The sequence below is a fragment of the Thalassophryne amazonica genome, chromosome 4 (genome assembly GCF_902500255.1).
Source record: "Thalassophryne amazonica chromosome 4, fThaAma1.1, whole genome shotgun sequence".
Taxonomy (NCBI): domain Eukaryota; kingdom Metazoa; phylum Chordata; class Actinopteri; order Batrachoidiformes; family Batrachoididae; genus Thalassophryne; species Thalassophryne amazonica.
The window spans coordinates 98,302,948-98,327,877 of NC_047106.1; the positions used below are offsets into that span (position 1 = coordinate 98,302,948).

General features: G+C 40.3%; 3 protein-coding genes and 1 long non-coding RNA gene across 6 annotated transcripts in view; 2 read left to right on the forward strand and 2 right to left on the reverse strand.

Annotated features, from left to right (window-relative positions):
* bud23 (BUD23 rRNA methyltransferase and ribosome maturation factor) overlaps nt 1–11,030 on the reverse strand; it is a 29,886-nt gene extending 18,856 nt beyond the window's left edge. The window contains exons 1-4 of the mRNA XM_034168314.1: nt 10,876–11,030; nt 10,713–10,750; nt 7,679–7,774; nt 7,265–7,347 (exon numbers count right to left, since the gene is read on the reverse strand). Coding sequence (XP_034024205.1) covers nt 7,265–7,347; nt 7,679–7,774; nt 10,713–10,750; nt 10,876–10,923 — 265 coding nt within the window. The 5' untranslated portion in view covers nt 10,924–11,030. The remainder of the gene's footprint in view (nt 1–7,264; nt 7,348–7,678; nt 7,775–10,712; nt 10,751–10,875) is intronic.
* Nucleotides 88–22,626, forward strand: LOC117508533. Its single transcript, XR_004560117.1, has 3 exons — nt 88–100; nt 7,835–7,846; nt 22,441–22,626. It is a non-coding gene; the product is annotated as an uncharacterized LOC117508533 (long non-coding RNA).
* On the forward strand, nt 11,761–13,573 carry dnajc30b (DnaJ (Hsp40) homolog, subfamily C, member 30b). The gene has a single exon (XM_034168311.1). The coding sequence runs from the start codon at nt 11,793–11,795 to the stop codon at nt 12,816–12,818; it is 1,026 nt and encodes a 341-aa protein (XP_034024202.1). The 5' UTR covers nt 11,761–11,792; the 3' UTR covers nt 12,819–13,573.
* Nucleotides 22,627–22,667: 41 nt separating the features above from the next.
* The window catches only part of LOC117508528 (SH2B adapter protein 2), a 66,292-nt gene continuing 64,029 nt past the window's right edge, over nt 22,668–24,930 (reverse strand). The window contains exons 9-10 of one of the 3 annotated variants that reach the window (XM_034168308.1): nt 23,416–23,736; nt 22,668–23,261 (exon numbers count right to left, since the gene is read on the reverse strand). In XM_034168308.1, coding sequence (XP_034024199.1) covers nt 23,224–23,261; nt 23,416–23,736 — 359 coding nt within the window. In that variant the 3' untranslated portion in view covers nt 22,668–23,223. Of the gene's footprint in view, nt 23,364–23,412; nt 23,737–24,930 lie in introns of all 3 variants that reach the window. The other 2 variants (XM_034168309.1, XM_034168310.1) reach the window with 2 other exon arrangements.

Here is a 24,930-nt window from a genome sequence, read left to right on the forward strand (position 1 = left end):
GTTAATCTTTCCAAATCAGTAATCAGATTAAAGTTACTTCTCCAAGTCACTGTGCGTTACTATTATTTTTGCATTGTGGGTCGATAGCAGCATTAAACTTGTTCTGTGGGCAGGGGGTCGGGGTTCGACTGAACTACACACTTTAAGCGAGCTGTGAGCTTTTCATCCACGTTTTTCTGCAACAGCTACGACTCGTCCTCACCTCTTAAAGCACAATGACAACAGCACACCTGCACTGAGCTTTACAAAGACATTTTATGCTTTTTTCTCCGAGCTGCTCCGTATCTGCTGCTAAAAACAGCTGATCCTCCGTGACGCGTCAACAACTAACACTATTTTCCACTCAAATGCACCTAAACTCTCTGTCTGAGTACCACATGATGTGAAAATGCAATAAAACTTTCTTACCTGTAAATCTGGTCATGTTTTGTGCATAAATAAATGTTATCCATTCTTTGTACTCAAACGCCAAAGCAGGGGCGAATCCAGATGGAATGGGGGCGTGGGGCAAGGATGTGCCCCCCCCCCCCCCACAACACCCCTAGATTAAAGGTCCAGTTTTGAAGCCTTTTTTTTTTTTTTTTTTACTACAACTACTAATGCTACTTAAAATAATAATAATTTTGACAAGTAAAATGTTTAGAGAGAATTTAAATGTTAGAAAAATGTTAGAATGAATTTAATAGTTACATTTATAAACAATGTAGGTTAGAAATTGCACGTTTTATTGTTACAGTGCTGTCAACAGTTAAATATGAGGTCAAGAAAGAGGTCTTTATTTTACTTTTTATAAAATAAGTATTTATTTTTATTGAAGCCAAGAAAGGGTGACTATAAAGTGAGTTTTGGGAAAACAAGTATCACTGTCATGTTGAGGTGCAGAGGGTTGTCGGCAGCTGGGGAAAGTAACTAAAAAAGTAACTAGTAATCTAACTTAGTTACTTTTCCAATTGAGTAATCAGTAAAGTAACTAAGTTACTTTTTCAAGGAGTAATCAGTAATTGGATTACTTTTTCAAAGTAACTGTGGCAACACTGCTCATTATTATCTGAATGTTTCAGTGACTTTTCTCACCCATCCTGATAAGTGTTCTGTGGCAATTGTATCAGATGGAAAAAGATGAGACAATTTCCCCACAGACAACGCAACGACAGTGCGTTATTTATTTTGTCTCACGTGTTCATCTCACTGACTGAAATCTCACTGACTTCAAAACCAGCTTAGCATGTTGGCCCATCAAAAACACAGCAGTCCTGACGTGAAAACATCAAAGAGACCACGTCTCTGTATCTCTAAAACGAGACACACACTCAGCTCATCGTTAAACTCATAACACAAAACACAAAAGCCCCTTTCACACCGGTGTCGCAGACCAAACGCCCCCCACCCACCCACCCAAAAATCGGTCCACCCTGCTTTCACTGCACATGCGTCATTAGCCACGGTTCACGGATTAACACCTTGTTTCTGCTTAAAACTGCACACCAGTCTTCATCTATCTCAGCGACAGATATCTGAAGCTTTTGTACCACAATCAATTCCACATAAATTTAGCATTATTTCATCAAAAAAGATGGATAAAGCAATCAGAGCACCGTGGCTAAACAAGCTGCTAGCTGACGAGTTCACTATGCGTCACGGAATTTCACCGTTTCTGCTTAAAACTGGCCTCGTTTCTGCTTAAAACTGACTATAGAATAATCTAAGAGGTTTTACCTTTATCATCTGATGGTTAATAATCACATTAATCCATTTGATCGCTTTGGGTGAAGAGAATCAGTCTCAGACGCTGCTGTGGTCCGAAAGGACACGTGTAGTGAAGCAAGGCGGACCGATTTTTAGGGGGGGCCATTCAGTCTGCGACACTGGGCTTGCATACAGTTGCGTTGTGATGCATACAGAGTACGCTGGAAAAATCATGCAGCTTTGGCGTAGTCCTTGTGTTGACCGTTATGTGATTGCATGTGGTTGCATTCCTAGTCTTGCTTTCAGTTGCTTACCGCCTCGTATGTAGCCATCACCTCTATTTTCTGACCACTTTTTTTTTTTTTTTGACATTGTGAAAATGCACTCAGTTCTCAAAACGGTACATGAAGTGCACTCAAGTTTCCAGATGTACAGTGGTACAGAAAATGCTGTCTCATCACAGCTGTGTTGTTGCACACGTATTACTTTCTGCGTCCAGTGCTCTACGCCAAAAAAATTAAACATTTAATTTTTTGCATCCACCTCGCGTAGCCCTCAGCATACTGCTGCATAGGAGAGCAAAAACTTTGTGTAGAGCTGCATAACTCGGCGTAGACGGTATGCTGCAATACGCAATTCTACACTGGCACCGATGTGAAAGGAGCTTAACCACAAATGACAACCCATGAATTATGCCCAATGTCTATTACATGTTGAATTTTCTCTGCCACATACGTCCCCCAAAATTCACCATCAACAGGGCGGGCGAATAACCCGGCCACAATGGCCGTCCTCCCCCCATGGAGGAGGACGGGCAAGTCGCGTGGGTCTGTACAGATCCAAGTCGAGGACAAATGTTTTTTTTTACCATCTCCATTCTATTTTCATTATGAAACAATGTCTTATCAGAATCCGTCAAGGTCTTCCGGAAAAGGTGGCACCAGCGTGTACCAGCAGTCGTCTACCTGCTCTGCGTTTTCTGTTGGTTATTGCTGTATTGTTATTTATTCTGTATGAAAGCATCACTGGATTGCTAGTGTATGATCGCCAGGCACTCACTGATCTCAAACTTTCTCACGAGCTGGTTTTTTAAGTAACAGTTTTGGGGACCAAACATCCAGACTCCCTCCTCCCTTGAGCTCTGTACCTGCTTACCTGCTGCGCTCACCTGTCTTCACGTGGCGGAAGCGACCCAGAAAGCGCAGGAAACGCGGAGGTGTCCTTGTGAAAATTAAGGCTCACTGGAGGTCCCTCTCGTCAGGACTCCTGGATTCCCAGTATTTAGAAGATCGTATGGATTATGATGGATCCAGCCCGTGTTCCCTCAACGTTTGGACACTGGCCTGCGTCATCTGCCGTTTAGAGCACCTCGGCTCAAACGCCTGGCGAAGCGCCACAGGGTGGATTTTGGCGCCCTCCGACCGCTGTGCCGCTGCCCCTCGCGGGTCTGTGAAAGTGTGTCATTACGCCTTGGCCTGCTGAATGCTAGATCGCTAGCTAACCTGCATATAAACTGCAGTTTATGAAGATTTTGCTGATGTTTATGCAGTTTTCTTGAACTTATACCGTTTGTTTGTATGTGTGCTGACATGTAAATATATTGTTTTTTTGTGGAGGGTATTTTTTTATTGGTGTAGATTTAATGCCTAGCTACCTTGGGTAGAGGAATTATGAAAACAGGAAGAACGGGAAGAACTACAACTCCCATTACACTTGGACTACAACTCATTGGTGCAGGTGTTACTGAACATCTAATGAATCTTAATTGATGTGTGTTGTATGTTCCATTTGTGACTGAGCCCTGAGGAAGGTCGACCAAAAGCTTGGCTATTAAATGTACAAAAGGATTTAAGTGTCCAGACATTTTTCTTTCACAGATCGCTAGCTAACAAAACGTTTTTATTGAAAGACTTCTTTACATCGCGCAAACTGGATATAATGCTGCTCACAGAGACCTGGCTCCAAGTCGGTGAGTCTTCACCTTTCTCCGAGCTTTTACCCCCTGCATGCCTTTACTTTAATACGCCTCGGATGACTGGCAGAGGAGGTGGGCTCGCTACTGTATATAAAGAAAGCTACACCTGTCAGCAGATACCGGCAGATCTGTTCTCCAGCTTTGAACTGCAGACTTTTGTGAGACTTCATTCAGGACTTTACTGACTTTGTGCCAGCTTATCATTGAATTACGATCACTTTCTGATTGTTGGGGATTTTAATATCCACGTCTGTTGCGAATCCAAGCCGATGGTTAAAGACTTCTTGGATTTGATTGACTCTTAATTTGACTCACTCTGTGTCAAGCTGTACGCACGAGAAGGGGCATATTTTGGACATTGTGCTCTCTTTCGGTCTTAATCCTAAGGTAATTGAGATTTGTGAAACCCACTTCTCTGATCGCTTTGCTATTTTATTCTCTGTAGCGTTGTCTCGGAGCATGGTCAGTCCGTGTGTCACGGCGTGCCGGGTGCGCACATTCAATACTGAGTCAGCCTGTTTTCTGATGCTTTTCATGAAACGTGTAGAAACGACTCATAACGCAACTCCTAATGAACTCCTTTCTTATTTTAATGGTGCGTGCACTAAGGCTTTGGACTCTGTGACTCCTTTACGGCTGAAGCACTTAAAGCCCATGGCACAGCCTTGGTTAAATGAGCGCACTCGTGAACTCAGGCGTGCTGAGCGACAATGGAAAAAAGATAATCTTCACGTTTCCTTGCAAATACTGAGGGACAGACTGTCTGAGTATCAGAGAGCAGCTAAAGCTGCTAAAACTAGATTCATGTCAGATCTTGTGTCCTCAAACTGTCATAAACCTCAGGTGCTTTTTAACACTGAATTCGCTCATTAATCCTCGTGCGAGCAATACTGCTGTGCTCTCGGCCAGCCTTTGTGAAGATTTTCTCTCTTATTTCAGAGATAAAATCTCAGATCTTAGATCGTCTCCTGTATTTGAGGTGGAGTCAGCAGATCCATCCATGTGTCATGCTGTTTTTGATTGTTTTAATCCTGTATCTACTTGTGAGCTGACTAAAACTGTTAATCATCTTAAGTCTTCTTCCTGCACTTTGGACATTGTTCCAGGTCATTTGTTTAAAGATGTTTTTCAGTGTATTGGTTCATTAATTGCTGAACTTGTGAATGCTTCTCTATCAAGTGGCTGCTTTCCGACAGCTCTAAAACATGCTGTAGTCCAGCCGCTCATCAAAAAGAGCAATCTTGACCCAAATGTGTTGTCCAACTATAGACCGATCTCTAAATTGCCATTTATGTCTAAAGTCTTAGAGAAAGCTGTCTATGACCAATTACAGGCTTATCTGGATCAAAATGAAATAGGGGAGAAGTTTCAATCTGGTTTTAAATTAAGACACAGCACTGAAACAGCCCTTTTAAAAGTTTTTAATGACCTTCTTTTAACTGTTGATGCTGGGAACTCTGCGGTTCTTCTGCTTTTAGATTTATCTGCAGCCTTTGACACAGTGGACCACAGTGTCCTTGTGACTCGCCTCAAGACACACATAGGTATTAAGGGTTCAGCGCTAAATTGGTTTCGGTCCTATCTTTCCAACAGAAGTTTTTCTGTTAATGTAGGACAGTACTCTTTCTCTGCGTCTCCTCTTAAATATGGCGTGCCTCAGGGCTCAATTTTAGCACCACTTCTCTTTGCTTTGTACATGATCCCTCTTGGGTCTGTTTTTAAAAAGCACAAAGTCTGTTTTCATTGTTTTGCAGACATTCAGATTTACCTTCCTGTAATTTCCTGTGATACCCAGGCTACTGTAAAAATACTACAGGACTGTCTGAATGATGTACAAGTCTGGATGAGAGCTAATTTTCTGAATCTTAATAAAAATAAAACTGAGATTTTAGTGTTCGGGCAAAGTAACCCTCTACAAGGACAAGACAGTGTTATTGGTCCTTTGTCCACTTTTTGCGGCCCTTTTGTAAAAAAATCTAGGGGTGATAGTTGACCCATTGTTCAGATTTGATAAACACATCAGCTCTGTCATCAGGGCCAGCTTTTTTCAGCTGAGGACTCTTTCCAAGATTAAATCTTATTTTACTCGAGTTGATTTTTAAAGAGCTATCCATGATTTATAACGTCACGTCTGGATTACTGTTATGCTCTCTACGTTGGGCTGGACCAGCGCTCCCTACAGCGCCTGCAGAGTGTACAGAATGCTGCAGCCCGCCTTTTGACTAAAACAAAGAAGCATGAGCACATCACCCCTGTGCTCTGCACCTTACACTGGCTCCCTGTCGGCTTTCGTGTTAAATATAAAGTTTTGCTGATTGTTTTTAAGTGTCTGCACTGTATAGGCCCAATGTATCTGAGTGAGCTCTTGCAGCTGTACACTCCACGTAGGGCTCTGAGGTCAGCTGACCAGCTTCTCCTGGCTGTTCCTAAAGCCAGGCTTAAATCCAGAGGTGATAGAGCCTTTTCTGTCGCAGCACCACGACTCTGGAAGGATCTTCCGCTGACTGTCAGGTCCTCAGAGTCGGTGGGACAGTTTAAGTCCAGACTGAAAACTCATCTCTTCTCCCTGGCTTTCAACACTGGCTAAGCGGTGTATGCTTTGCTCTGCTATTTTGCTCTGTATTTTTAGATTTTTATTTATTTATTTATTTTTATTCTTTTCCTTTGTTAATATTTTACACTTTTGTATTGCTATTATTGTGAAGTACTTTGGTCAGCTGCGTTTTAAATGTGCTATATAAATAAATTTGAATTTGAATTATATTAATTGTAGTGTTCTTACCTTTGATTACAACAGAGAAAATAAATTCCAAATTCCGTAGTGAAAAGTATGTGATGAGTTATGCTGATGTCTCGAACCACAATTGTCTGGCCGCTTCATTATAGCCGAGTCACTTCAATTTCCGACCAATCACGGCACATGTAACTAGTTTGTCCACTTCCATTTCATTCAGGAAATGGCGCTCATTGTATTGAGAAATATCCACCCGGAATTCTTTGGTTTTCACCCATTTTGTAAAAAATAATAAATAAAATAATGGAATATTAATTTTACTTTGACAGACAACAGTCATAAAATGGACGACTAGCACCCAGGACAATGGCTACTTTGTATTCATTCAGGACAGTTGGAAAAAATTACTTGAAAAGCAAAGTTATTTGTCTGCCTTTGTTTTGCTGATCCAAAATATGACTCAATCCATGGCTAAAAATCCTAACTAATGGTCCGATCCGAACTGTGCACTTTATGACCAGCCACACTCCTAATCTTAATATAGATCCTGACCCACATCTAAAATTGTTCCTCCTTGCCTCAGGTGTTGACATGGGTTTACAACAGAGTTTCGATACATCAGTCATGTTGCGGATTTTCTAATTAACTTTTTAAAATATGCAGTACACAGTCCTGGCAACAGGATATGCAATCATACCAAATGTTAACAAAATCAAATGTTTTGAAACATTTCAAATCAAAGAGCTTTAGCTGGTAATATGAATGCAGCCTAATAGTTTTCAGAAATTAGAAAGGCACTGACTCACTAAGTTGACATTTAACTACAACACATTATTCAAGTGCACACATTTGTTGAATGTTCAGCTAACCCAACATTGCAGTACTGATGTCGACTCCAACCCAAAAATGTCCCTCCTCTGACAGATGGTCTCCACTGAGTCCCGAGCCACACCTGAGACAACAAAGAAAAATGGTCCTTTAGAGCGTCTCCTTGCAAACAATCATAACTGTCATTAATGCTAGATGATACAGTATAAAGGCAGCACTTTACCACGTTACTACATCACACTGTTTCAGGAGTATTCAAACAAACATTATACATCTGGTAAAACATACAGGTTACAGTAAAAGAAGAAAAATAAAGCCAAAGCAACAAAATTATATAAAGTATCATCAAATTGTTTAGTGTATATTTAACCAATTCATATTTACATTAACAGAAGAACAATACGATGAGACTTAATACTGCACTTAATGAAAGTTTAATCCTGTGGTTCACAGACCCAACATCCAGCAGGTAGCACGGCTGCCCGTCTGGTAGATTCAACAGCTCTACAGCTCTCTCTGACATCTGGCTCTGGATCTCAATCATTCGAGAGCTGGGAAGATGTAAAACATTAAAGAGGTCTCCTTTGTACATCTTTACCAAGTCAGTATAGTTCAGTGTGTGTGTGTAAAACAAAAACACTGAGGTGATGCCTAAATGCAACTTACAGCAGTAATGTTTCCACATGCACAGACCTGTAGATGCACAAAACTGTAGATGTGCAAATACAGTTGCTAATAGGAACAGTCCAAATAGGGAGGTGCGATTGTTCATGTTTTCAAATAACCCTTCAAAGTATTAAGAGTTTTCATCCACCTTCCACTGTTTTTGCAGATATAGTGATTCCAAACTAAACCAATGTGGCTGAAACCGGAGTTCCAGTTACGAATTATAAGAGTGCCACCCGAAAACTGGATCTGGTGGTTTTAAAGTCACATTCTACATTTTACTATTATCCCATTTCCAAAGAAACCCTTCATAACAGTTCTAAATGACTACAGACCCATTCCCCTGACATCTGTAGTCATGAAGTCTTTTGAACGGCTGGTGTTGAACCACCTGAAGGACATCGCAGGACCCCTGCTGGACCCATTCAGATTCTGTAGAGACTTTCAAGTCCAAACTTAAGACGCACTTATTTTCCCTTTCGTATGGCTAACATACTGGTATAGTATGTTGTTATGCTTTTTAGTCTTGGATTCATTTTATTAAGAAAAGGAGTGTGCCGCGGCCTCAACTTTATCTAAATTCTGGGTCTTTTAGTGAAGCTTAGGGTTAGCGGCTGACGATCATCTTAGTATTTCTTTTGTTCTTCTTGTTGATAAATTATACTTTATTTGTTGTCTTTCTGATGCCTGATTCTTTTTTTTCTCTCTGTTTGAGGTGCAGCTCCATCCAGAGATGGGTGTGGTGTCTGTTTCTGTAACCCTCCTGCCCTGTGCACCGGCAACATTTCCTTTATATTCGTTCTGTGAATTGTTTTGTCATTTCTGTCGGTAGCATGGCCCAAGCAGAGGGTCACCCCTTTGAGTCTGGTCTGCTTGAGGTTTCTTCCTCAGGAGTTTTTCCTTACCACTGTTGCCTGTGTGCTTGCTCTGGGGGTTGGTAAGGTTAGACCTTACTTGTGTGAAGCACCTTGAGGCAACTTTGTTGTGATTTGGCACTATATAAATTGAAATTGAATTGTTCCATCTTGTCATTAAACCAAACTTTGTCTTTAAAATCCACTGATTATAAAACAGCCATAATGTATTTATCTCCATCCAAAATCTGGACAAAGCGACACTGAGTGATTCAAAACTCATTCATAGCTGAAAACAGTACTTTGACACTTTCTATGCAAATATGAAACACTGGAAGATATTAAGTGTGATGAGCAGTGCAGGACTGGATTAAGCTGCAGGAGTGACATGATGAATTTCTGTCAATGCTTTGATACTTTTTTAAACTGCTGCAAAGTAAAGAACTGAACAAGTTTACAAAATTATATCTCTGTGGATTCTAAAATAGAGTTAATACATGTTTTATATAAGATTAAGACCTAGAGTGTTTTTTTTTTTATTTGACTGCCTTTATTTTCGTGTGTATTGCATCACATGTTTGCCACAGTAACATTTTATTATTGCAATATTAACCATTGTTGTTCAATGTGTGTCACTGCCATACTGCAACACAAATCACTACTGTAGACTGTGTCTTATTGGACTAATATAAATTAATTATAACTAAGCTGCATAAAATGTAAATTGATTTGTGGTATGTTTTACCCATAATGCATAATTTAATACAAGTGAAGCTCGCTCTTAAGGTAGACAAAGGCACAAACCGGAAATGGCACAAAAAAAATCTGCCCATAGATAAAAAAGCCAGAAACCGGACAACACTGTCGTAAAAAGCCACAAACCCATGGTAGATGAAGCCACAAACCGGACAACACTGTCGTAAAAAGCCACAAACCCATGGTAGATGAAGCCACAAACCCATGGTAGATGAAGCCACAAACCGGACAACACTGTCCTAAAAAGCCACAAACCCATGGCAGATGAAGCCACAAACCAGACAACACTGTCGTAAAAAGCCACAAACCCATGGTAGATGAAGCCACAAACCGGACAACACTGTCGTAAAAAGCCACAAACCCATGGTAGATGAAGCCACAAACCGGACAACACTGTCCTAAAAAGCCACAAACCCATGGCAGATGAAGCCACAAACCAGACAACACTGTCGTAAAAAGCCATGAAGCCACAAACCAGACGACACTGTCGTAAAAAGCCACAAACCCATGGTAGATGAAGCCACAAACCACAAATGGCACAAAAAATCTGCCCATGATAGACGAAGCAGCCACAAACCGGACAGCATTGTCGTAAAAAGCCACAGACCAATGGTAGGTTCTGCAACAATTATTCAATTTTAAATTATTTTTTGACAATGTATACACACAGTGAAGAGCTTCGCTCATTAATTTCAGCAACATCTAACATATAATGAGTGAAATACCAAGTGTTCCAATACTTTTGGAGTGCACTGTGTGGTATTGTTACTGTTTTGTTTAACAATGTTTAATTTTCACTGTTGCTGCACTTTGTGTGAAATCATCATCATCATATACATATTATGAAAATGATCAATATGGAAGAACAAATCATGTTAGGGGAGGTGATGGTCTAGTGGTTAAAGCGTTGGGCTTGAGACCTGAAGATCCTTGGTTCAAATCCCAGCATGACTGGAAAATCAAGGTCCTTAATCCCCTATTGCTCCCGGTGTGTAGTGAGCATCTTGTATGGCAGCATCCTCACATCGGGGTGAATGTGAGGGTGATTATTTGTAAAGCACTTTGAGCGTCTGATGCAGATGGAAAAGTGCAATATAAATGCAGTCCATTTACCATGTTCAAAACAATATCATTAAATAAAACATTTAAGAAACACATTTCACACCCTAACTCACACAACGAAAATCTGCAGAGTGCAAGAAACCAGACTCACTTCTGAGAGTATTTCTTGGCTTCTTCTTCGTTGTAGAACTGTGGGAAGGAAATAACACATCTGATTAACATGTTGATAAAGTTACTTATATTCGCGGATACTTTACGGTTCAGTCGCAGTTAGCATGTTAGCAGCTAAAAGCTGAATGTTAAGTTTCACTCACCACATCAGGAGGAGCAGAGTGTTCGGGCCGTCGACAGCTGGAGGTCATAATTCTCTCTATGTATGTGTCAGTTGGTGAAATTTAAAAGTATATAGCAAACATTACAGTGTGCACAAGATAAATGTTGCGACAGCAGAAGCACACACGTGAAAGATGATGACGTCATATGCAAGGGACGAGAACATCTTTTCTTGTTTTTACAAAAACTTTATTGAAGCTGCATCGGTGAGTTGCACAATGCGGTATCCCGAAGACCAGAAATTAAATATTATATCCAGGAAATTCACTCCTAAAGAAACCTACTTCAGAATTACCCATGTCATGAATTTCTAAAACTAAATTGTAAATGTTGTGATTCTGACATCGAATCATTAGAGTATCTTTTTTCAACCTTCTGGGAACTTCTCCAAAACTGGGTAAATGAAAAACGTAAGCTTTTGCCCAAACTGGAATTTTATAATGTTAAATTTGGTGTTGTTATTATGTCCCTGTCAGGGTTGTTTTCTTATGAGGCTCGTAACATGATGTTTGAATAAATTCTTTAATTAAATAAACCAATTAAAAAAAACACATTATGTAATTTCTACAACAGGAATCTTTGGATATTTCAAATGATATTTTGTGCTGAGTCAATTTTGATGGAAAAAAATGAAACTATTTTTTAAAGGACTAAATAAAACCTTTTCAGACCACTGTACTTTGCTGGGAAATTGAACAGATAATCTTGTTTTATTAATTACTTTATTATTTCTTGAGTAATTCAAATCAATCGTGAAGTTGTTTTTTTTATTACGCTTTTGCTAAAAGTTAATTGGACGGGTGTAGTAACTGCTTCCTGTAAACATTGGCTCCTATTGGTTGTCGCTCAGTGACGTATCAGGAAGCCGCAGCTTCGTTATGTATGTGCTGTCGGTAAAATGACCGAGGTCGGCCGGAGGCTGAGACATGTTTACCGGCTATCCGCGGTTACAAACGGCCTCAGACGTCCTGCTTCTTTGTCCCTGGACTTTATTCAGGAGAGCTCCAGCATAGGTCGGCGGGAGACAAAAAGCAAAGCAGGGCGAGACAAATACTACAAGGTGAGGAAACGTGTGAATGGATATGGAGGAGCCGGAGGGATATTCCCCCATCACACCTGTTTGACAACGGATTGGTCTCCTTTGGCCCTGGACTACAGCTCAGGAAGGATACAGGGTCTGAAAGCAGCTCTGCAGCCTGTCCTGCTGAATAGAGGCTGGGGGTGTCCAGGAGCCTTCCTGAAGTCAGCGCAGCAGCTCAGAGCTTTTTGCACCGTGCACTTCATTCTGTCTGAGGGTCAGAGGTCAGCACAGAGGCATGGCAGACCCAGGCGGCACTGCCGTGATCCTTCACAGCCAGCTAGAAGCTACAGCGGGGAACAAGATAAGTTTTTGCTCTACCGGAGCAGGACAGCCTATTATGACATCCTCAGCGTGTCCCGCAGCAGCACCCAGGCCCAGATTAAGACGGCCTACTACAAGCAGTCCTTCATCTACCACCCCGACAAGAACCCAGACAACAAGGAAGCCACCCATCGCTTCTCTCAGATCAGCGAAGCCTACATTGTGCTGGGAAACATCAACCTGAGGAGGCGGTATGACCGAGGCATCCTGAGCCAGTTTGACATCCAAAACGCAGGGAAGCCGTCCTCCAAAGACACCTCTGGAAAAACTGCAGAGGCACCACTGCAGCATCAGCAGAGGGTCAAGCCTGTCTCTCAATTTGGAGGGAAGCCTATGTTTGACTTTGACGCCTTCTACCAGGCCCACTACGGAGAACAACTACAGAGGGAGCAGGAGTGGAGAGCCAGGAAACAGCGCTTCAAGGAGCAAAAGAAGGATAACACACTCAACTCGAAGGGATGGGTGGCCATGCATGTGGGAGTTTGTGTTGTAGGATTGATGTTTTTGTTAGGTATGAAATAAAAGCAGCACATTGGCTTCTGTATAATATGATCTTCGGCTGCAGGTTGGGTCTGCTTCTGCACAGTTTCATAAAACTGAAGTTGATGTTATTGATGTAGGTATAAAGAACCACAAAGGCATTGTGGAGGGGGAAAAAAACAAATGATATTTGTATACAGAGCTACTTTAAATCAGTAATGTAATCCCAGAAGTCAAATTGCTTAAATTGATGCACATTTTTCTGATTAATAATTGTGAGAAATTTGGTAATCTGAATCCACGAACTGTATATGTTTTTCTTCTTCATGACATCTGATCATTCGTAATTAGAAATGACCCTCTGTTAGAGGGGCAGATGTGTAAAATATCACTACAATTGTACATTTAATGGTAAAAGTATCACCTTTTGCACAGACATTGGTTGATATGTCAAGCTAATTTTTTTCCTTTCTTTAATCAATGTAATTGTGGTTGGAATGGATTCAGCATGTAAGAAAACAGAATCGACATTCCATACAATTACATAGCTTTTTTTAATGAAAAAAATTGAACTTGGAATCACATTTTTCTCTCTCGCTTTCTTATGTGTGTGTGTGTGTAGATGGACAAAATTGTGATTATTTTTAGCTATATATCAAACAATGCTTGTGCAAAATTTGGTCTTTATCACAATTCACAGTTGTTTCAAGTACTTGCCTGACAATGTGTGCCTTATTTAACTGTAAAGATTTATGGTTTGACATTAATAAAAATGCAGTGTGTAAAGGCTGAGGCTTTAGAAGGTTCTATATATTTGTGTCTTGTGTATAATGTAAAGATTTGGGGTCTATTTCTGCAAGGAAATTCAACGTGAATTTATCTCTGAACTGGGAGTTGATTTACCCTGAGATATCCAGAACAATTGATTTTAGTTAGGTGAATGAATTCGGAGTAGGTTCACTCTTGCTTTAAAAAGGCAGCATTAATATAGCCTTGATTTTGGGATTCACTATGGCAACTGCTAAAAAAAACAAAGTTCAGCTTATTTGACACCGTTTTATTGGAAATGCTCATATCGGTGTTTGGAGAGTATGAGCAAAAACAACACAGCTGAAGCTGCAAAAGAGAAACTGCATGGGAGAAAACTGGTGTTTGAGTCAGTCTGTGTGATTTATTTATATTTCTTTAATATTTAATCACAAGTAAAATATTACAAGTGAAAACAATTAGAATGAGCTTCAATTTTATTTCATTTAAGTATAATTCAGTGGCTGAAATAAAGGACACAGAAGTGTGTGTGTGTGTGAGCTGTACTCCACAAAGATTGTGCCAACAAGTAGGTTATACACTAAAACAATGCTCATCTTCACAGGACAATGCAGATGAATGAGGAAACAGCTGTAGAAGACAGAGAAATTCAGGGTTTACTGAAGAAAAGTAACTCCCTTCAGCTCCCTTTTTTCACTTGGGAGTCACCATAGTAGAATCTGCATGTTGATTTGGCACCACTTTTACACCAGATGCCCTTCCGGATGCAACTCCACATCACATAGAGAGTGGGCAGGGTGGTATTGAACTGGGAACCACCTTCTCTGAAAACAGGCCCACCAACCACTTGTGCACCACACTGCTGAGTCCACAGTAATTGTCTCTCCTTAATTGACCTCCCTTTCTCAAACATAAAACTTAGTCTCCCTCATTTTAGGGTTAGTTTTCACAAAACCTGCTTTCTTAAACAGGCTTCAGGGTGGACGACGGCAGCAACACGCTTGGGCCCTCATGACTGATGTGTGCAGGCGGTCATGTGTCTGCATGTGTTTTCACTACCATGTTGTCAGTCTGGCCAGTGACCTATACAGCACTAGAAAGAGGATCATGAAAGAACCTTTGTGTGTAAAGTTTTCAGCCTGTTGGCCTAGCTTAGCATCTTAGCTCTGCCAGGAAGACGTTTGATCTAAACATCAAACTGATTCAGTTTCTTTCTTGAGGTAGTTCAAGTCCATCACCTGTCCACGGCGGTAAATTCATAAAGGTTGCGGGATGAACATGCACAATACTGTCATAAATTCTCTATGTCGGTTGATTACCCATAATTCTTATCACCGTGTGCCAAAAAAGGCACTGAGCAGCACTGCTGTGGTGTACCCAGGCGTCAAGTCTGCACAGCTAACTGTTTAACAGCGTAAACTGCATGAATTGTAAATTAAAGCCTTTTATTTACATTCATTTTTGCGTATCAGAATGTCTTTACTGTGACTGCACAGCACAACGCTGGCATTTAGTTGGGCTCCTTCTCACTGATGCAGAATCTGCTGAAACCACAGGAGAGGAATGAACAAAATCTGGATATGCTGAACTATATATGTACAAAAGGATTGTATTTACCCTTGTTGCAGTTACCTTCATATTAGTATTTTTAGTTTTATTAGTTGCAGGTTTTGTCCTCTAGGTGGCTTCTGAATCCCTCATATGATGTCTTCCACTACCTTTTGTTCAGGGAGGTATATTAGCCTCCTGATATCAGCCATGGAAGACTATCTGTCTATCCCTCCCAATTTTCCAAAAGAAGATGGAAGAACGAAACTGATCAGACCAGCTAAATGGGATTGTTGAAATGATTAATTTCCAAAACAGCCTTCACATCACAATAAACAATTTGAGTCATCTAAACTCATGCTTTTGAAGCACAGAAACTGCAGCACACACACACACGTATATGTGTGTACACAGTTGTGTTCAAAATAATAGCAGTGTTTAAAAAAGTGAGTGAACCTCAATATCATTCAAATAGCTTTTATTTCCATACACACAAAAGCATTGGGAACCCTGCACATTCTATTCCAAATCAAAGCATGGAAATTTATCAAATTTGTTATTACTTTACACAAAGTGAAGAAAAAAGGAATATTAGGCTCTTAAAAAAAAGAAAATACCAGTGTCTGCACTTTTCTTTACAAATTCAAACTTTTACTGGATAAAGTGAAACGTGCTTGAAGATTTAGTTTTCCTGTGAATCACTGAACTAATATTTAGTTGTACAACCCCTGGCAAAAATTATGGAATCACTGGCCTCGGAGGATGTTCATTCAGTTGTTTAATTTTGTAGAAAAAAGCAGATCACAGACATGACACAAAATTAAAGTCATTTCAAATGGCAACTTTCTGGCTTTAAGAAACACTATAAGAAATCAAGAAAAAAAAATTGTGGCAGTCAGTAACGGTTACTTTTTTAGACCAAGCAGAGGGAAAAAAATTTTGAATCACTCAATTCTGAGGAAAAAAATATGGAATCATGAAAAACAAAAGAACACTCCAACACATCACTAGTATTTTGTTGCACCACCTCTGGCTTTTATAACAGCTTGCAGTCTCTGAGACATGGACTTAATGAGTGACAAACAGTACTCTTCATCAATCTGGCTCCAACTTTCTCTGATTGCTGTTGCCAGATCAGCTTTGCAGGTTGGAGCCTTGTCATGGACCATTTTCTTTAACTTCCACCAAAGATTTTCAATTGGATTAAGATCCGGACTATTTGCAGGCCATGACATTGACCCTATGTGTCTTTTTGCAAGGAATGTTTTCACAGTTTTTGCTCTATGGCAAGATGCATTATCATCTTGAAAAATGATTTCATCATCCCCAAACATCCTTTCAATTGATGGGATAAGAAAAATGTCCAAAATATCAACGTAAACTTGTGCATTTATTGATGGTGTAATGACAGCCATCTCCCCAGTGCCTTTACCTGACATGCAGCCCCATATCATCAATGACTGTGGAAATTTACATGTTCAGGCAGTCATCTTTATAAATCTCATTGGGACAGCACCAAACAAAAGTTCCAGCATCATCACCTTGCCCAATGCAGATTCAAGATTCATCAATGAATATGACTTTCATCCAGTCATCCACAGTCCATGATTGCTTTTCCTTAGCCCATTGTAACCTTGTTTTTTTCTGTTTAGGTGTTAATGATGGCTTTCGTTTAGCTTTTCTGTATTTAAATCCCATTTCCTTTAGGCAGTTTCTTACAGTTCAGTCACAGACGTTGACTCCAGTTTCCTCCCATTCGTTCCTCATTTGTTTTGTTGAGCATTTTCGATTTTTGAGACATATTGCTTTAAGTTTTCTGTCTTGACGCTTTGATGTCTTCCTTGGTCTACCAGTATGTTTGCCTTTAACAACCTTCCCATGTTGTTTGTATTTGGTCCAGAGTTTAGACACAGCTGTGAACAACCAACATCTTTTGCAACATTGCGTGATGATTTAGCCTCTTTTAAGAGTTTGATAATCCTCTCCTTTGTTTCAATTGACATCTCTCGTGTTGGAGCCATGATTCATGTCAGTCCACTTGATGCAACAGCTCTCCAAGGTGTGATCACTCCTTTTTAGATGCAGCCTAACGAGCAGATCTGATTTGCTGCAGGTGTTAGTTTTGGGGATGAAAATTTACAGGGTGATTCCATAATTTATTCCTCAGAATTGAGTGAGTCCATATTTTTTTCCCTCTGCTTGGTCTAAAAAAGTAACCGTTACTGACTGCCACAATTAGTTTTCCTGATTTCTTAGTGTTTCTTAAAGCCAGAAAGTTGCCATTTAAAATGACTTTAGTTTTGTGTCATGTCTGTGATCTGCTTTTTTTCTACAAAATTAAACTGAAGAACATCCTCCGAGGCCGGTGATTCCATAATTATTGCCAGGGGTTGTATAACCACTGATTCTGAGAACTGCTTCACCAACATCTGACACCTGTGAACATTGAACAACGTTCCACAACTCCTCTGTATTTTTTGGTTTTACTTCAGAAACAGCATTTTTGATGTCACCCCACAAGTTTTCTATTGAAAGCTTGGCTTCACAAAGGGGTCTTCTTATTGTTACATTACTCACAGGTAATTTTAGACCTCCTTTAGTCACCCTGGAGCTGATCATTGGCTGAGTCTTTGCCATTCTGGCTATTCTTCAATACATTTGAAGGGTGATTTTCCTGTTTTCTTCCACCTCTTTCTTGTTTTGGTTGCCATTTTAAAGCATTTGAGATCATTTTAGCTGAGCTGTCTTTGATTTTCTGCACATTATATACATTTTCCTTTCTCCAATCATATTTTAATCAAAGTACTCGTACGTTCTTCTGAACAAAGTCTGGAACTACTCATTTTACTCAGATTTTCAGAGAGAAATGCACTACAACCAGCATGTACATTTGCTTTCATCCTTAAATAAGGGCCGCCTCTAAAGGTGGCATAAGGGTCACAGAACAAAAATGCAGACACAACTGGATTTTTTTTGTTGTTGTTTTTGGAAGAGCCGAATACAGTATTTCTTTTTCTTCACTTTTTGTAAATTAAATTTGATGTTTCTTCATGTTTTTGATTTGAAATAGAATGTGCAGTGTTCCCAATGCATGTGTGTGTGTGTTGTTTTAAGAATTTTAAGCTTTACTCACTTTTTTAAACAAAATATATTGTGTACAACTGTATGTATGTACAGTGTATCCAGAAAGTTTTCACAGTGCCTCACTTTTTCCACATTTTGCTATGGTACAGCCTTATTCCATAATGGATGAAATTAATTTTTTTTTTCCATCAAACTTCTACACACAATACCTCATAACGACAATGTGAAAAAAGTTTTGATTTTTGAGAATTTATGAAAAATAAAAAACCCTAAGAAATCACGTGTACGTAAGTATTCACAGCCTTTACCATGAAGCTTAAACGAGCTCCGGTGCATCTTGTTTCCACTGATCATCCTTGATATGTTTCTACAGTGTAACTGGAGTCCACCTTGGGTAAATTCAGTTGATTGTACATGATTTGGAAAGGCACATACCTGTCTACATATAAGGTCCCACAGTTGATCAAGCATGAAGTCAAAGTCTGTAGACCTCCAAGACAGGATTGTCTCAAGACACAAAGCTGAGGATGGGTAAAGAAACATTTTTGCTGCTTTGAAGGTACCAATAATCACAGTGGCCCCCATCATCCATAAATGGAAGAAGTTTGGATCCACCAGAACTCTTCCTGGAGCTGGCCGCCCATCTGAGTGATCGGGGGACAAAGACCTTAGTCAGGGAGGTGACCAAGAACCTGATGGTCACTCTGTCAGAGCGCCGGCATTCCTCTGTGGAGAGAGGAGAACCTTTCAGAAGGACAACCATAAATTAAATGTTTGAAATGAGGATTCTGTGGTCTCAAGCCCAACGCTTAACCACTAGACCATCACCTCCCCCACCATCTCTGCAGCAATCCACCAATCAGGCCTGTATAGCAGAGTGGACAGACAGAAGCCACTCTTTAGTAAAAGGCACATGGCAGCCCACCTGGAGTTTGTCAAAAGGCACCTGAAGGACTCTTGGACCATAAGAAGCAAAACTCTGGTCTGATGAGACAAAGATTGAACTCTTTGTTGTGAATGCCAGGCGTCATGTTTGGAGGAAACCAGAAACCATCCCTATAGTGAAGCATGGTGGTGGCAGCATCATGCTGTGGGGATGTTTTTCAGTGGCAGGAACTGGGAGACTAGTCAGGATTGAAGGAAAAATGAATGCAGCAATGTACAGAGACATCCTCAATGAAAACCTGTTCCAGAGCGCTCTTGACCTCAGACTGGGGCAACGGTTCATCTTTCAGCAGGGCAATGACCCTAAGCACACAACCAAGATATCAAAGGAGTGGCTTTAGGACAACTCTGTGAATGTCCTTGAGTGGCCCAGCCAGAGCCCAGACCTGAATCCAATTGAACATCTCTGGAGAGATCTGAAAATGGCTGTGCACCGATGCTCCCCATCCAACCTGATGGAGCTTGAGAGGTGCTGCAAAGAGGAATGGGCAAAACTGCACCAAGCTTGTGGCATCATATTCAAGACTTGTGCTGTAATTGCAGCCAAAGGTGCATCAATAAAGTATTAAAGCAAAGGGTGTGAATACTTACGTACACGTGATTTCTTAGTTTTATACTTTTGATAAATTTGCAGAAATTACACAAAAAAAAAAAAAAAAAAAACCTGTTTTCATTATGAGGTGTTGTGTGTAAAATTTTGAGAGAAACATTAATTTCATCCATTTTGGAATAAGGCTGTAGCATAAAATGTGGAAAAAGTGAAGTGATGTGACTACGTTCCGCATGCGCTGTATGTATGTGTGTGTGTACAGCCTTTTTGTTTTGTTTTTATTTGTGGTTGACCTACAAGGACTGTTTAACCTCTGCAGGGAAAATGCCCCTGTGACTGACAATCCAGATTTCTTCAGAAGAAAAGAATCAATAACTGCAGGATTGCAATAGGTTGTTCACATTTTATTCACAGAAATATAAAGTAGTATGTCAAGAACATCACTTTGTACAAAACTGCACAGACTTCAAAACTAACAACAAAAAACAAAACTGGCTTTAAGAAGGGTTAACAAAATAAGACATGATATGTAATCTCTGAGCTCTTGCAACAGACAGGATTCACTGAGGAGGCTGTTTCTCCAAGAAGAATCAAACAGTTGTATCATAAATAAAATCTGAGAGGTAAAAATGTCAGTTACAACAGCTGAGGAATAAATGTGTGTCAAAAATAGGATTCAAATTGGCACATGAACTGCTTCGCTCCTTGACTGAAACTTCACCTTCAAAGCTAAATAGCCATGCTGGAAAAGACAGAAGCTTGTTGACATATTGATTCTAACTAATGAAAGGCATTGCATAAATTTTAAATATTACAAAAAAAAACCTGCTGTGTGAATGATGTGAACACTGTGTCTGTCTGCTTTGAGGTTTAGACTTTACGTGTATAACATGCTTTTAGACAGTTTAATGACTATGGATAATAATGTCATATCCTACAGGAATGCAAATACACAAAAGTGTGAAATTTAGAGTTTAAGATCTGTAATATTCAGTGTCAGTGTTGGGCACAGTTCAGCTAACAGCTAATTAGCAAAGCTAACTTTTTCATCAACTGAATAGCTTTTCAGCTAACTTTATACACCATTAGCAGTCCGATTAGCTTAGACTAAATGTAGTTCCGCTAACTTTTAGTTAGCTAGCATTTTGTTTCAATAAGGTTTAATGGCCAAAAACATTTGTAAACCCTATAATCATACATCTTTGTTCCTATTGGGGCACCGCATTACTTTGGTGAAGTGGCCAATCCAAAGGTGAGAAATCTTACTTCTGTGACTGGACGCTCTGTGAAAACGCGCTCTGTCTGTATGCTATTCTATTGAAATCAGCCGGTTTTTTATCGTCTCTAAATTGCTTCTAATAGCCGGCTGATAGCTTTCATTGCCTGGAATGGTGAGATTTATATACCAAGCTGACCTGAAATGAACAATTGTACATTTGACTTTAATGACAAGTCTGATTGCTTTGAAAAGTGACCAAATGACATGCATTTGCATCGAGTTGGGCGATGATTTCATTGACAAAACCTGCCCTCAGCCTTGAGAATAAACTACTTCAGTAAGCGAAACTGATACGTCATGCAAAGGCAACAAGTATTAGCTCGATGGTATGGAGGAGCAGGACAACGAGTAAACACCTTAAATCATTTAAATTATTTTCCATGTAGGTTTTATTTCTTAAGATTTATTATTTGTTTGATATTTTCTATATTGTGAATAAACTACGTTGAAGGGAAACTTCTGCTTCATTTCATTTTTCATTATTTATCTACATGTTGATCTTCATCTGATCTTGGCATGCTGAACCTTCTTAGGAACTTCCATGTTTGGACTTCAATAAATTATAATTTTAGCTGTTTAGGTCTGCTTTTCAGGGTTTTATAGGTCACAAAAATCAAGCCAAAGCTAAATTCATAAAACAACATTTATCGGCTGCTTCAGCTAAACATTTTAGTGGTATATCAGTTGAGCGTTATAATAGTTAAGTGTACAGCCTTTCGGTTTTTGAGGATTTAAGTCATAAAAAGAATTTTCTTTGGAACCACTATAATTTTATTTAACAGCCTTTAAATAAGGTATTCATAATATGATATTGGCAATATGATCAAAATTTACATTGTCTGGAAAAAATGCTATCGTTCCCCTGAAGGGAAAAAAAATTCAAGCGAACAGATGGCCTTGAACTACGTTCGGTAGCAACCCATCCAGTCTATGATAGCGATGCCACAGATCACACAGGGGTTTCCACTGACTTGCATGAGGGATGCTGGGAAGCACATAGCGACAGCCAATCAGAGTAGAGAGGCACAGTGTCGTCTGCTGCCTGCTTGCTTGAACAAAATAATCCAAGAAAATATCTTATTTCTGTATAAATCTAATATGTTTCTCATATATTTTGTAAAAGCGAGAAAAAGACTTCTAAATCAGACATCTTACCAAAATTGGAGCAACTTTAACTTTTGAACCCTGTACAAACTGAAATTGACCTTTGTCACCATAACTCCATAACATTCAGTCATAGACAGTCCAAACTATACCTTTTTGGAATAGTTATGATCAGACACATAATGTGGTATAGCTTTCAATATGCTTGGAACATTTTTTTGATTTTGACCCCTGTGCAATACTTCATTGACCCCTATTTGGCCCCCGATTGAAAATTCAAATGGCTAACATTATTTGTCTGAAATATATACCAAAAGGTATACACAGTCAAATTTTGGTGCTTGTAACCAGATCTGAACAATTGTTACAGTTATCTGCTCCACTAGAGTAGCGGTTATGAAAGCTAAGCTTAGCTGAGTGCCCACCACTGCTCAATACTAAAAAAAAGAAATCACCGTCACATCTTTCAGCATGGCCATCTAGTATGGATCATGTCACTGAACAGACATGATCGAACCATTCGAACCCCAAAAGTTCAACTGCAAGACAGCACAAACAGTATACATTCCTTAGAACACCTCCTAAGTCCCTCCGATAAATGCTGGATTTGGTATAATAATATCTTCAAGGCATTACTTTATAGAGAACTTGTGTATTAACAGTATGTCTAGTCTACAAGTCACTGATATGATGAACAGAGAACCAGCACCAGACGGAGGGATCTCAAAAACCACGTTACACTACTGGAGCAACATCTATCAGCGACAAAATGTTCTGACTCTAATACTCCACCACATGCTCATAGATATAACCCAGAATAACAGCTAAATGACAACCACCCAGACTGAACTTGCATTTTGAAGCTGTCAGTAAAACCAAGCAAAAATGGGTGCTATAAGAATCACCTGAATGTAGTTTTTGGGGTGTTGTGATGTCAGACAGAAGTGTTCTTGTCACTATGAGCAAAAGCATGTTGAGTCCAAAGTAATAGTCAGGCACTAAGTCTTTTAGGTTGTGAAATTTTAAGCGGAAACGCTAATATGTCAGAACTGCTGCACTAGCGTTTTTGTTGAGCTGAGCTAGAAGTGAACCTTTCTGGACAAATCGGCAGGGGGTGCTCAGTGGAACTCTAAGAGGAGGAACTGTTTCTTTGGGGTAGTTTCAGCTCTTCATCCTTCAGTTGTGTGGTGGTGCATCCACAGAACTGTGGGTAAGGGTGAACGAGATGTGAATCAAAAGTATGTGACTCAAGCCACAGGTTGTTCAGGGATTTGGACAAATGAGCAGAGCATCCCGTGTCTCCAACCTTTCTGCACCTCATCCCATCAGAACCTATGAGTGAACCCTGACCTGCAATGCTTAGTAGAAAGAGTATTGGTTCTCCACAGCTCGAGCCCGGCGAGTTCCATCAGGGTCATGGTAATCATCTGATGCACCACTGGAGGCTTCCAGTAAACGCTCTGAGCTGTTGCTGCGGCTCTGAAACCCTCCTCCTGTGCCCGGGTCACTGCGGGAGAGGGATGGGAGGCCAGTGGGTGAGGAGGAGCTACTCGAGGAGAGTGGGGCATCAGGAGGAGGCCCCGCTGGTGTTGCAATCACAGGAGGATGAACAGCTGGTGGGGCTGAATCTGTCTGGCAGCCTGTGTCCCTAGGCGGGGTGAGGACTGGAAGAGGGGCCACATCTGTAGGAAAATAAAGGAAAGTTTAGAGTGACAGCAGTTTTTTTTCCTGTGGTGTTGACCGTTGATTGGTCTTCTCTGCTAGTAAAAGGCTCCTTCATAATACCTCCTTCATTATCCTCCTTCTTGGTGGGCAATAACACCAACAACACGGCTGGCAAAGCCACGTCTGACCAGTGTGTCAATAAAGGCTTTCATACGCTGAATCAAATCCTGAGTGTGCGAATGTGTGACTATGACTGCATGAGTGTAGGACCAGCATTTGGGAAACAGAAGGCCTCATTATCACCCCCATGGCGGGTTCGGGCCCAGAGCTTCAGCCTGCATGCAAAACTCCTGCAGTATAATCGCCCCCTCACTCTCCTGTACAGGAGGCCATTCATACCGTGCCAAGAGAGCGGAGGGCACGAGCAGTGTTCATAAGGAGCACAGGGGTGGGGGTCAGTGAGTTTTAGCGTGGCTTCAGCCCTCTAGAAGGACAAACTTGTGTAATTAATCATAAAAATCCAACTTGTGACAGCATTCTTATCTTCAGGTGACCTCAGGCTGGTATATACAGCTCCTGTACATCAGATGTTGCGTCACAATAGAACTCTTTGCTGTTAGTGCAGCAGATACAGTGAGGAAAATAAGTATTTGAACACCATGTGATTTTGCAAGTTCTCCCACTTAGAAATCATGGAGGGGTCTGAAATTTTCATCTTCGGTGCATGTCCACTGTGACAGACATAATCTAAAAAAAAAAAAAATCCGGAAATCACAATGTATGATTTTTTAATAATTTCTTTGTATGTTACTGCTGCAAATAAGTATTTGATCACCTACCAACCAGCAAGAATTCTGGCTCACACAGACCTGTTAATTTTTCTTTAAGAAGCCCTCTTATTCTGCACTCTTTACTTGTATTAATTGCACCTGTTTGAACTTGTTACCTGTATAGAAGACACCTGTTCACACACTCAATCAATCACACTCCAACCTGTCCACCATAGCCAAGACCAAAGAGCTGTCTAAGGACACCAGGGACAAAACTGTAGACCTGCACAAGGCTGGGATGGACTACAGGACAACAGGCAAGCAACTTGGTAGAAGACAACAACTGTTATTTATTAGAAAGTGGAAGAAACACAAGATGACTGTCAATCTCCCTCAGTCTGGGATTCCATGCAAGATCTCAGTTTGTGGGCAAAGGATGAT

Excerpts from the sequence above, each read along its gene's own strand:
- dnajc30b (XM_034168311.1), top strand. The coding sequence starts at position 11,793 with ATGACCGAGGTCGGCCGGAGGCTGAGACATGTTTACCGGCTATCCGCG.